Genomic DNA, 13,254 nt, shown 5'->3' on the forward strand with positions numbered 1-13,254 from the left:
GTTAGCTAAAACTGTAGCAATAATTGTGAGAACAAAGTATATCTCTATTTACTATTACATGAGCTGAAGTATTTAAACAGTTGGCGTCTACACGTTTGGACACCTGCATTCTCAGGCCACAAACCAGCAAGGGCTAAGCACCAATGTATGTATCAGAAATACACTGCGGGTGTGTGCTTTCAAGTTGTTTTCAACTCCTAGCAAACCTATCTTGGTGTTTTCTTGACAAGATTTCTTCAGAGAAGGTTTGCCATTGCCTTCCTCTGAGGCTAAGAAAGCATAACTTGCCCATTATCATCCAATGGATTTCCATGGCGGAGTGAGGATTTGAACCCTGGTCTCCTGGATTCCTATTCCAACATTCAAACTATGACACCATGTTGGCTCTCTGCCTCACATTTTAAAATGATTCATCTAAACTGTTTTGCATAGTTGTTCATTTGAACTCAGAGAGGCTAAGTAGAACAGGAATGGGCGGTTCGTTCAACAGAAGGAAACACCCCAGGAATGTACCATGAGCCAATTCTTGGTGTATGTGAACGCTTGATGTCTTTGGCCATCAGCTCTGTATTTTTCATATAAGATGCGAATGTCATGTGCACTTCTTTTTTTCTCATAGCCAGAAGGCCACACAGTGCTTTGTTTGCCCAAGGTGATGAAGAGGAGCCTGTTGTGTTGTACAACAAATTACTTTTCAAACTGAGGCTGGAAATTTCCAAAAGGAATGTTTAAGTGAAATGGGGAGTTTTCCATTCAGTGTTATGTCAGGGATGCTCAAATCTATAGGTAACCTAAAACAAAACCTGAAAACCTGGATGCACTTTTGCTCTACATCCAGAATCTCTCAGCCAGAAAGGCTAAGGACCAAGTTGACTGTGCGATTCTGTGAGTTGTAGTCACAAAAATTCAACATTTCTAGGCCTAAAATAGGTTTTAGGATTGCTGACTGGAATGATTAGGATTGCACTTCATCCCACCTGAAAGCTGCCAGGTGAAAGGAACCTGACTACAGATTTCTTTATTCAGTCTCCATTTGTATGCGTATTAGTGAATGTGGCAATTTGTGGCCTCCACAGTGCTTAATAGTAACACACGTAAAAAGCATGTGTTAACCCTGAAGCAGATTTCATATTAATTCCCACATAAGAGATTTTTTCCCCACAAAGAAATCCTGTGATACGTGAAGGAGTAGGTTTCCCAAGGAAGGCTCGTCTTAATTAGAAGAGTAAACATAACGTTGGAGAGCTTTGTGTCTTCCAGAGAAGAGACAGATAGCAATCTTAGTCTCTAGAAGACCAGGATATGGGTGGAGGTGGTGTGATGTAGAAGAGGAATATTGCTGTTGTTGTGATACTCGTGATGATCTAAGTGGCGGAATACTGAGGAGGTTGTAGTTGCTGATTCAGGGTTGAAGACTTGGATAGCCTCAGTTCTGTTTACTCAGGATTATACCTATTTACTCAGAAGCAGAGCTTACTCTCTCATAAGAGCGCTTTGGATTGCTGCCTAAATCCTGCTGAAGGTTATGGAACCAGTTAGTCACAACTAATTTAAGCACTGTGGCATTTGCTGAAACCTGTAGAGCAAACCTGTGCATATCAAAAACCCTCTTATGTACAGGCGGATGATACACTCCCAGGTCAGCGGGTGTGGGACTGCAGCTTTCGCCACAGAAGATGTGGGAGGTTCCCACTTTTGTTTGGTGGCACAGCTGTGGAGATAGTCCTTACTGAAGTAGGGAACCAGAAACTGACAGGGCTAAAGTCTAATGCCCTTCCTTCCACCTTGAGAGAGAAAAGGTGACAGAGGTGATGCAGTTCTGGAAAAGACGTGTGTCTTGGTCTCTCAAAACATAAAGAGAAGAGGAAGAAGCTTAGTAGCAGTTTTGAGAGGGATTTTTGTGGGTTTTTTGGGGCTTTGTGGCCATGTTCTAGAAGAGTTTATTCCTGATGTTTTGTCAGCATCTGTGGCCGGCATCTTCAGAGAACGTTGAATGAATGAATGAACATGTTCTCTTCTAGGCCAGCCACAGATGCTGGAGAAACGTCAGGAATGGACTCTTCTAGAACATGGCCACATAGCCCCCCAAAACCCACAAAAAACTTTGGATGCCGGCCATGAAAGCCTTCGACTTCACAGTTTTAAGATGACTTTGCATGAGTTTTAATAGATTTAAATCCAATTTTCAGCTGCATTGGTGGCCTATAAGAATGGGGAAAAGGGAGTTGAAAACAGGAATCCGAACAGCCGCTTTAAAAGTATATTCCAGCAGGACTTTCCATGGACATTTTTAAAAAGGTAATGAAAGGGTTGTGGGATAGAAGGCAATGGGGCAGATGATGGAGAGGCAGATGGTCACCTTCGCTGTAAGCCCTCGAAGAACTATGGCAGGGCAAAGTGTGCCACAGGGATTAAGGGCAATGCCAGAGTTGTGGGGAGGGAGGAGCTCACAATGGGATGCAAAGGACAAACTCAGTGTCCAAAGGAGCAAGATCACGCAGCTGTCTGTCTCTCCAACAGCTGGCCTGTGATTGCTCTTGGGATCATGTGAAAGAAGAAATCTGGCGGCATTCAAATAATAACGGAAGCACTTTCGCCAGAAGCAACGCTCTGTTGCATTATGGGTTTTGTAGTTCAGTGAGGCCTAAGCTCTCTGGCTGAACGGTCTAAGCGCCCTCCCTAAACTACGAGTCCCAGAATGCAACGGGAGGCAGCCAGAGCAGTCGAAGTGCAGGCCGAGTTCCTAGAGCGCCTTCCCTCGGAGCCGGAAGTGGTGACCTTTGACCCCGCTTCCTGTGTCATTCCTGCCACTTCCGGGAGTCGGCCAGTATGGAGGCTCTGGAGGAATTGGACGTCGATGTCGAGGGGGACGTCGCGGCGGCGGCGGCGGCGGCGGCGGCTGTTCTCGAAGAGGCGCCGGCGGCGGCAGCGGGGTAATTGGAGAGATGAATTAACTGATTAGAGCCATAGATTAGAGAGCGGGGCCAAGGCTGAGAAAATGAGTTCCAACAGGGAGAAATGTAAGGCATTGAAATGGGCAGCAGGCCTTGGACTGCATGGCCCTCGCGGTCCCTTCCAACTCTGCGATGCTATGGCTCTGTGTGAAAGGCATCTGGGAGTCCTAGGAGGCCACAGACTGAACATCAGTCAACAGTGCCATGCGGCAGCTAACAAGGCCAATGCGATTTTAGGTTGCATCAAGAGAAGTCTAGTGTCTAGATCAAGGGAAGTCATAGTGCCACTCTATTCTGCTCTGGTCAGCCCCCACCTGGAATATTGTGTCCAGTTCTGGGCGCCACAATTCAAAAAGGACACTGAGAAACTGGGGCCATGTGTCCAGAGGAGGGCGACTGAAATGGTGAAGGGTCTGGAAACCATGAAGCCCTTTGAGGAACGACTCAGGAAGATGGGGATGTTTAGCCTGGAGAAGAGATGGTTAAGAGGTGATATGAGAGCCCTGTTTAAATTCTTGAAGGGGTGTCATATTGAGGATGGAGCAAGCTTGAGACTAGGACCCAATGGAGCAATGGATGCAAACTGCAGGAAAAGAGATTCCAGCTCAACATTAGGAAGAACTTCCTGAGTAAGGGCTGTTTGACAGTGGAACACTCTCCTTCCTCGGAGACTGTGGTGGAGTCTCTCTCCTTGGAGGTGTTCAAGCAGAGGCTGGATGGCCATCTGTCTAATGGGGATGCTTTGACTGAGAGTTCTTGCATGGCAGAAGAGGGTTGGACTGGGTGGCCCTTGTGGTCTCCTCCCACCCTGTGATCCCTTCTCAGGCTGGGGCCAATCAGGCAGCCTCACATGGGGAGGCCCTCATTGGCAGTGGGTGGTTCACGTCTTTCTTGTTGGGGAGTCCTATTTCCGCACCTGCCTCAAGAGGCTCCTCCCTTCCCCCTTTTCTCCTCTTTGCATTCACACAGTCACATTGGACCCAGCCTTGACACTGTTCTTCAAAGTGAGGAAAGGGTGGAAAAGCTGCTTCTCTCTTGGAAGGGCATCCAGAGCAAAGCTTGCTTTTCCTTTCATTTAGGGAAGTGGGAATATCCAAGAGTACATCTTGACAAGAAATCTGAAAAAGACTAGGACTGGGAAGGGGCAGCTATGGCTGCATCTGCGCTGCGGAAATAATTGAGGTTGACACCACTTTAACTGCCATGGCTATGGAAATTTAGGAAGTGTAGTTTGTTGTGATACTAGAGCTCCCTGACTGAGAAGGCTAAATGTCTCACAAAACTACTAATCCCAGAATTTCATAGTATTGAGCCATGGCAGTTAATATGGTGTCAAAGTGGATTATTTCTGCAGTGCAGACATAGCCTTTGAAAGAACTAGACAAGATCCTAAAGTGCAAAGGCACATTGGAGGGCAGTAGAAAGAGATGAGGACCAGATCCAATTAGGGAAGCCACAGGCCTAAATGTACAGTTCCTGAGCAAAGTAGTGGAGGATGTGGGGCCTTGGAGGTGTCTCATTCACAGGGTTGCCTGCCATGAGTCGAGGCCAACTTGAGGGCTGTTTTTCTGTGTTTACAGCATAAGGTTCTGATTTTGGAATATCATTTCTTTGAATGTGTGGATAGGTCATATTCTTTTCTTATTTTTCCCTTTTTTAAATTTCAGAAGCTATGAAAATCCATCATCTAGCTTACTCCAAGACCACTACCTTGATGCAACATGGAGAACTGACATGGGGCTTGTAAGTTGGCTGTGAAACAAACTGCTAAGAATTCTGAGAGGACTGTTTGGAACCATCTTTAGACATGTTTCTGTCCTGGCTTTTCTCATATACTGTGATCCAGAGAATGAAGAGGAGAAGAAAAATATCACTTCTGTTCATGCACAAGTGATATTTGAACAATCTGTATGTACATCTCTGCATGTACTCCAATTTGTCTATATACTGTTTTTTTGTATAGCTTAAATCCCATTGTTAGTTCTAGCTAGAATAAATACATTGAACCGATTTACCTTACTGCTGATTAATGGCAGTCATATACTATTGATTCATTGGGTCCACTCTAGTTTGGACTGGCATTTGGATTTAGGCTTTTATGTTGTTATGTATACTGCTATGTCTTTGGGGAAAGGTCCCTAGATCTTGGTCACAAAATAAAAGTAAATGCCATAACTGTCTCCTTTTCTTTCTCTTCAGCATGTTTACTAAAATTCTTACCCATGTTCTTTCCCCCAAGTTTTAAAGAAACCCATTGTTTCTGAAGTGCACTTATTAGTGACCATTATTAGTCTTTCATACCCAAGGGATTGAATTCAATGATATCCAATAAATTCCTACTAGAATAGCCTCATAATAACATCTGAGAGCATTTCTAAAAAGTGGGGTAAAAATACAATAAATAAATAAGAGCCAGCATGATGTAGTAGTTTGAGCGTTAGACTAGGATCTGGGAGTCCAGGGTTTGAGTCCCTGTTCAGTCACATAAACTCACTGGTACCTTGAGCAATTCACACACTCTCAGCCCATAAAGAAGGCAACAGCAAACCCTGCTGAACAAGTGTTGGCAAGAAAACCCCAGGATAGGGTTGCTATAAGTCAGAAACAACTTGAAGATGGGCAGCAGCAGCAACAACAGAATAAACCCATTCATATCAATGAAACATATGTTACTTATTACTAAGATGTCCCATTCATATCGCTGACTCTGGTCTAGTGGACTAACAGTGGATTTAACCCAAAGTTTGCCATAAGTTCTCTGAGTAGTCTAGAAAATCTGTTATCTTTTCACTTCAGCTCTCCAATGAATAACATGAGGAATATTAACCTACCTCCCCATAGTTGGCTTGACCATTAATATGTTTTTTTCCAAGGCTGAATAATGTTTATATGTTTTTCTCCTAGCCATGGAGTCTTGATAACACAATCAGTGAAGAAAACAAGGCTGCCATTGAGAAGATGTTATTAGAAGAAGAGTATCCTTTCCCCATTATTCTGATGAAACAAAATTTTGACGACAGGAGAAAATGGTACTGTGATGCAGAATTCAAATTCACAGGTCACCAACACCATTTGAAAATGGATCCCTGAGAACCTAATTTGAACTCTTATCACCATAACACTACTTTCAGTGCCAGAAGCCATGTGTTTATTTTACAAAGGTTATTCTTCAATTTCTGTCCTCCTTGAATCTAATCAAGACCCTATAAATCAGCATAACTCATACTTATTGCATCCCAAATGCATGTGTGAGTATGTCTTACTAAACTGAACAGGGCTTCCTACTTAACAGAGATGTGTAGGACTGTACTATCAGGATTGTTCTGTATTCTATATACAGTATAGCGTTTTAAAGGTGCCCCCTCCGCGCCGTCTCAATAATGGAAATGTAAAGTTAGCATTAGGCATTTGCATTGTTGAAAACTTTTTTTAAAAAAACATTGAATGTAATGCAAAAAAAATTCAAGATTGGAAGGGTTTTTCCTATACAAAGCTTTGTATTATATGTTGTATAGGCATATATACAGATACATTCTTGTGTTTCTAATGAATCAGCAATCTGGAGCGCCTGGTAGAGGTGGGAGTCGGGGGCACTGCGCTCCAGTGGTTCCGGTCCTACCTCTCTGGGAGGTTCCAGATGGTGCAGCTGGGAGACGTGTGCTCCGACAAGAGACCCCTAACATCTGGGGTCCCTCAAGGAGCCATTCTGTCTCCCATGCTTTTCAACATTTACATGAAACGGCTGGGAGAGATCATCTGGAGACATGGGGCGCGGGGTTATCAGTACGCTGATGACACCCAAATAATTTTCTCTATGTCTCCGACTGATGCAGTGACCGGGGATGGCATCTCTCCTCTCATGGCCTGTCTGGAGTCGGTAATGGGCTGGATGAGGGAAAACAGACTCAGCTTGAATCCAGAGAAAACGGAAGTACTTGTGATAGGTTCTCCTGGCCCAGGGATGGCGGTGGTTCCACCTGTCCTGAATGGGATCACGCTTCCCGTGAGGGACTCTGTACGCAGTCTGGGGGTGCTCCTCGACTTGTTGCTCCACCTTACATCTCAGGTGGACGCGACGGTCAGGAGCACCTGTTATCAGCTTCGGCGGATACGCCAGCTGCGTCCCTACCTGAGCCAGGGGGACCTAGAAACAGTGGTACACGCTCTGGTAACCTCTCGGTTGGATTTCTGCAATGCGCTCTACATGGGGCAACCCTTGTACCATACCCGGAAGCTGCAATTAGTGCAGAAAATGGCAGCAAGACTGGTCACTAATACATCTAGGACCAGTCATATAACACCGGTCTTAAAAGACCTACATTGGCTGCCTATTCGCTTCCGGGCGCAATACAAGGTGTTGGTTATAACCTATAAAGCCCTAAATGGCTTGGGCCCAGGGTACTTAAAGGACCGCCTCTTTCCGTATAATCCGCCCCGCACACTCAGATCCACCGGGCATTATTTGTTAAGAGTTCTGGAGGCTAGATTGGTTTACACCACTAGAAGGGCCTTTTCCATCTTGGCCCCCACCCTCTGGAACTCGCTGCCCATCGAGCTCCGTTCAGCAACCTCCCTGGCCCAATTTAAGAAGGGGCTAAAAACGTTCTTTTTCAAGCAGGCTTACCCCTGATTCTTTGCCCTGAGAGTCCTCTTCCCCCCTCTGTCAATTGTTTGTGATCTGGCACAAGTTCTTTTATTACTGTTTTAATGGTATTGTTTTTATAAATTGTATTGAATATTGCTGTTAACCGCCCTGATGTTTTGAAGGGCAGTATATAAATAAAGTTATTTATTTATTTTTATTATTTTATGGAGGCATTTGCAGTTATGCTGTGGGTAATCTGCTGGATACAAGTAACATATTCATTAGATTGTACTAATAAAATTTTAGCAAAAGAAATAATGAATTATGAATGCAGCAGTGTAGTGAAACAGCATTGATCCTTAATACGTTTCAGATACTATCTGTCGAATAAATCACTTCCAGAAAAACTTTGGCATGAACTGAAAGAAAGTGATAAAAAGTGCACAAAAAGGTAATTATGTATGGGAAGAAACAGGCATTAGACACACATTTCAAAATGAGGAGTAATTGTGTTACAAGCTTTAAGGCAGGGGTAGGCAACCTTTTTGAGTCGGGGGCCAGGTTGCTGTCCCTCAGACAACTGGGGGGCCAAAGCTGGGGGTGGAGCTTCCACCCTCCAGGGGTGGAGCCATATGCCGGGGGTGGAGCTTCCACCTTCTGGGGGTGGAGCCACATGCCAGGGTGGAGCTTCCACCCTCCAGGGGCGGAGCCACACACTGGGGGTGGAGCTTCCACCGAATCATCATCGTCATCACCACCACCACTGTCATTGTTACAGCAGACCTTTGTTACAGCACTTTGGAAAGTCACACTGTCTCACCTTCATAAATAATAAAAATAATGAAATGAAATAAAAAGCAATAATAAAAATACTGTAATGAAATAAAACAACAAAAATAAGTGGTATATATTTTTAAAAAATAATGGAAAAAACCCAAGGCAGACCTGAAATGACTCACATTTCCACCTCCTCCCCCTCTTTCTCATTGAGAGGGCATTTTGCAGAAAGAACACCCAGGGCAAGTAGTAGTAATAATAATAATAATAATAATAATAATAATAAAGGTACAAGCAAAGAAATTACTAAAATGCAATTGAAAATAAACTACAGCAAGCATGAACACAGTTTCAACTCTGAAAAGCCACAAGGTGCTCAGAGGGCATTTTGCAGAAAGAAGACCCAGCTAACCCCCTCCCCCAATGAACCAACCTCTGGCTTTGCTGTGGCTGCAGCTGCTGCTCTGGCTCCCTCGCTCTGTACTCCTTCCTTCTTCCTCCTCCTCCTTTCCCTGCTCTTAGGGAGGAGGAGGAGGAGGGCGGAAGGCAAGGTGGAGCCTGTTGCAGGCCTGCTGCAGCCCCTGGAGCCCTGTTGGAGTGCTCCAGGGGCTGCACCAGGCCTCCTATATGGTGCGCCGCCATTTTGTTTTTCAAAATGGCGACCGAAATCTCGCGTGACCTTTGCCATCCTGAGGTCACGCGAGACTTCGGCCGCCATTTTGAAAAACAAAATGGCGGCCGGAGCGGCGAGAAAACGGGGAAAATCGGCGGCAGGACTGCGTAGGGGCCGGTAAGAAGGCCTTGGCGGGCCGCATGCGGCCCGTGGGCCGCAGGTTGCCGACCCCTGCTTTAAGGTAACATGTCTTGATTTTGTTGTTGTTTTGTTTTTTTGCAGTCCACAAAAGAAAGAAGCAAAAGTCACGTATGTCCTTCTAATTTTACATTTAAATTCAGATTGGCCATTTTGTATTAATTTAGACTCAAATAGAAACTTCTTTTAAAAAGCCTGCAATAGCTGTGATCATTCTTTTTGCATGCTTTTAATCTTCTGAATCTACCTCAGGTTTTTTTTGAAAGGTGGCAACATATTTGACCTATGTTTTATTTTTGTGTGCTTTCAAGTAGTTCCTGATTTATGATGACTCGAATGTGACCCTGTCACAGAGCTTTCTTGGCAAGAGGGAGTTTTGCCATTGCTTTCCTCTTTCCTCTGTTTGCTGAGAGAATGTGGCTTGCCCAAGTTCACCTAGTAGTTTTTTCTTGGCTGAGTGGGGATTTGAAACCTACTCTCCAGAGTCATAGGGCCAAAACAGACAGCAGAAATAATCCAATTTGAGGCCACTTTAACTGCCCTGGCTCAGTGCTAGGGAATTTTGGGAACTCTAGTTTGTTGTGGCCCCAGAGCTCTCCAACAGAGAAGGCTCAATGCCTCACAAAGCTACAATTCCCAGAATCCCCCAGCATTGAGCCAGGGCACTTAAAGTGGTCTCAAACTGGATTATTTCTGCAGTCTGTTTTGGTCCATAGTCCAACACTCTTACTACTAATAAATAAATAATAATATAAAATAATAAGTAGATGAAATAATTAATATTGTCCTTTATATGTGTTTTTAAAGCAGATAATATGGCTTCTGTTCATGCTGCTTTTCTCTCTGTATTACGAGTATTTCAAAGTATTAATTAAAAAATATAAAACATCAGAGATGGGATTTCTTAAGCCCCTCTCCCCCTTTTGAGTCACCTACATAAACTCAAGCATATTCTGATTTATTTTTTCTGTTAGGTTACGCTCTCCTACAAAATTGGGAAGTGGATCATTGAAGTGGACAACAGATGAAAAAGAGCTTTTTGAACAGGGACTGGTAAGTATCAACTGACTGTTGTTAGAAGTGATATGATGTTGAATTTGTTTTGTAGTGTATTTTATTTGTCTAAAAAGTGTAATAGTGCTGAAGCCTTCATATTGTAATAAAATAATTCAATACTAAATTAGTTTTCTGGAAAAGCCAGCAGGACTTTCTGAGATGACTTACTGGAGGAAAATAAGTTAGTTACTGATTGTTATGCATGGTATTTATTATATGTTTTAGTCAGTCATGGATTCAGAGATTTGTTTAAAGGGGGTTTGCTTTTTCCTCTCTCCAAGGCTGAGAGAGTGTGACTTCCCCATGGTTACTCAGTGGGTTTCCATGGCTGCATGGGGATTTGAACCCTGGTCTCCGGAGTCATAGTCCAATGCTTAAATCATTACACTACACTTGCTCCCCATCCTTATTTCACTAGATAGTATTTGGGGGTAAAAACATTTTGATCGGGTGGCTGACAAATTTTAAAGCTCCCTTCCTATTTAACTGTTATCTAATAATTCATCTTCACCCAACAGAGGAATAAAAAAGGGGTGAGAAAACATTCCATTGATGGATTGGTTTTTGTTAATCTCCTTAAGTGCGTGGAGGGGAGATAATAGCAAGGTGATGAGAAAGTTTAAACCTCCTCCATTTGTGGATGCTAGTCCAGATAAATGCTGCACATACTTAGTTTTGGGTTTTTTTTTTTAAATAAGGATCTTAAGCTATGTTTATAATGCTTAGAAGAAGATAGTGAATTAATTTATCTCTGAACAGAATCAATATTTATTTTCCATCAGACTAAATTTGGGAGAAGATGGACAAAAATTGCTATGATGATTGGAAGTCGCAATGTTCTTCAAGTAAAGAGCTATGCCAGGCAGTACTTTAAGAACAAGGTAAGTTTTTTGCAGATACAATTTCTATAATCTCCTTCACCACAGTACCGTATCACTCTGAGCAGCTCAGTTTCTTTTTCTTTGTACATGAGTCAAACACAAGTGAGCAGCTCAGGTGTATGAGGAGAAATTCCTTACAGAGATAATGTTTGTATCAGGGATAACATTAGAAGAACTTTTTACCTGTCTTTGAATCCCAGTTGAGACTAGAAATTGGAAGGTCTTTTAGTAAACAGACTTGGATACAGGGTTTGGGAAAGTTTCTGGACTGGACTCTTAGAATCTTGAGCCAGTATGGCCACTGATTGTCCCTGACAATACTTTGCTGTTTGTCATCTTCCCTGCAAACCTACATCTGGAATTTCTAGAGTATTCTGGACATTTTTGAGTGATGTGCAAACTTCCTGGGCAATACACAGATGCAACAAAAGTAGTGCAGATAAAGAAAAATCTTCAAAGCCTTCAAATTAGTGGTCTTTTGGAAGGGAGCCTAACTTTAATCAAGACAATTTATTTTTAATCAGTGGGTGAAATCAAACTTAAAAGCAGACTTCAACAAGCAAAAAAAATCTTCTTTCCTCCTTTTGCAGTCCCTTCTTCCTTTGAGCAAATTTTGAGGGCATGCATGACAAAGAGGGAATTCTTTTTAGTTCCAATAACAGCATGCTCTGTCAGCTGGGGAGGTTATTTGGATACCATACTATATCTAACAATTAGTTATATGGATTTCAAGGACTTGAATGTGATTTTCAAATAATATTTTTGTTCATTTGAATTTTGTTATGTTTAACTTTTCTTAATATCTGTAAGGCAAAGACTGATGGCTCAGAGAAAGTGGAACAGCGGCGACAGTGTGTCAGTTTTCCTGTTCCCAGTACCAATGAGGATGATGAGGGAAAGACAGTGGTATGTGCATCTACACAATTAAGAGGCCGAGCAGATCCTAACCTGAACGCAGTGAAAATTGAAAAATTATCAGATGATGAAGAAGTTGATATTACAGATGAAATGGATGAGCTTCTTTCTCACATCCCTCAGCAAGAATCTGGAAGGTGTGAATTGTTAGGTTCTCCAAAGAGTCTATCCAGGCAAAGCAGTTGGACAGTGCCTACTTTAGATTCTGAAGGACATACATCTGCCATTCTGTTAACTGCAAAATACAGTCCAAAGTCAGAGGAAAGCCCTGGTACGCTAGAGACAACAGTGTCATGTTCTGAGAACAATAGTCATGAATCTGTGAATTCAGAGAATCAGAGGTGCAATGAAGTAAGAAGTTCTAATGGGTCTAATTGGGTTTCTAGCCCAGAGCTTTGTGGTGAACAAAGAGACTTAAGTGAAAGCAGCATTCTTGTCCATCCTTCCGACCAGCTAGAAGAGGAGAATCACATGGATGCAGAAGAGCTTAAACCACCTGATCAAGAAGTAGAAATAGATAGAAATACCATAATGGAAGAAGAAAAACAAGCAATACCAGAGTTTTTTGTGGGACGTCAGGCCAAAACACCTGAACGCTACCTGAAAATTAGAAACTATATTTTGGATCAGTGGTAAGTAACATATGTCTATAAGGAGAAAAATAATAGGATATTACATGCAAAATAAATGTGGATGTTTTGTAGCCTACTGATTCAGTCCTCCTGGAGGAACATGACTTGTATGAATATCCAGCTACTGCAGAACTGTGCCTTGTACGCAGAAGTTTTGACCTGCACTTTGCAGAATATTCTAGAAAGCCCGTTATTAAATGTTCAGGCTCTGCACCTGTGTGAGGTTTTGGCTCACTTTACACATAAGACTGGTTTTCACTCAGATGATTGAGTAGCAATGAATGAGTTGCAGTTCTGGGGGAAAGGTAAGATTCATTTCTTCTGCTAATCTGCCTGAAATTTTAATGTATTTCTGTGGGATAGTTTTAAAATTTTTGATGTTTAATCTCTTTTTATGGGTTGATCACTGTTTTTATGATGGGGGGAGGGTTGGGGTTTTGGGGTTTTTAAATTGTAATTTTTAATTGTTTGATGTTTTATTTATACTGTTGGAATCTGCTTTGATTCCTTTGTGAAAAAGCGGAATAAAATTATTATTATTATTATTATTATTATTATTATTATTATTATTATTATTATTATTATTATTATTATATAGAGAAAGCAGATAATGATGGAAATGGAACCAGTAGGTGGACCACTT

The 13,254-nt window shown here is 42.5% G+C and overlaps 1 protein-coding gene across 3 annotated transcripts in view; it reads left to right on the plus strand.

The window, feature by feature from the left end:
- Nucleotides 1-2,884: 2,884 nt before the first annotated feature.
- The window catches only part of MYSM1 (Myb like, SWIRM and MPN domains 1), a 23,256-nt gene continuing 12,886 nt past the window's right edge, over nucleotides 2,885-13,254 (plus strand). Inside the window, exons 1-8 of one of the 3 annotated variants that reach the window (XM_042469160.1) lie at nucleotides 2,885-2,933; nucleotides 4,622-4,697; nucleotides 5,859-5,929; nucleotides 7,913-7,990; nucleotides 9,212-9,238; nucleotides 10,102-10,180; nucleotides 10,966-11,064; nucleotides 11,875-12,611. In XM_042469160.1, coding sequence (XP_042325094.1) covers nucleotides 4,689-4,697; nucleotides 5,859-5,929; nucleotides 7,913-7,990; nucleotides 9,212-9,238; nucleotides 10,102-10,180; nucleotides 10,966-11,064; nucleotides 11,875-12,611 — 1,100 coding nt within the window. In that variant the 5' untranslated portion in view covers nucleotides 2,885-2,933; nucleotides 4,622-4,688. The remainder of the gene's footprint in view (nucleotides 2,934-4,621; nucleotides 4,698-5,858; nucleotides 5,930-7,912; nucleotides 7,991-9,211; nucleotides 9,239-10,101; nucleotides 10,181-10,965; nucleotides 11,065-11,874; nucleotides 12,612-13,254) is intronic. The other 2 variants (XM_042469159.1, XM_042469161.1) reach the window with 2 other exon arrangements.

The sequence above is a fragment of the Sceloporus undulatus genome, chromosome 5 (assembly GCF_019175285.1).
Source record: "Sceloporus undulatus isolate JIND9_A2432 ecotype Alabama chromosome 5, SceUnd_v1.1, whole genome shotgun sequence".
In the NCBI taxonomy this organism is placed as follows: Eukaryota; Metazoa; Chordata; class Lepidosauria; order Squamata; family Phrynosomatidae; genus Sceloporus; species Sceloporus undulatus.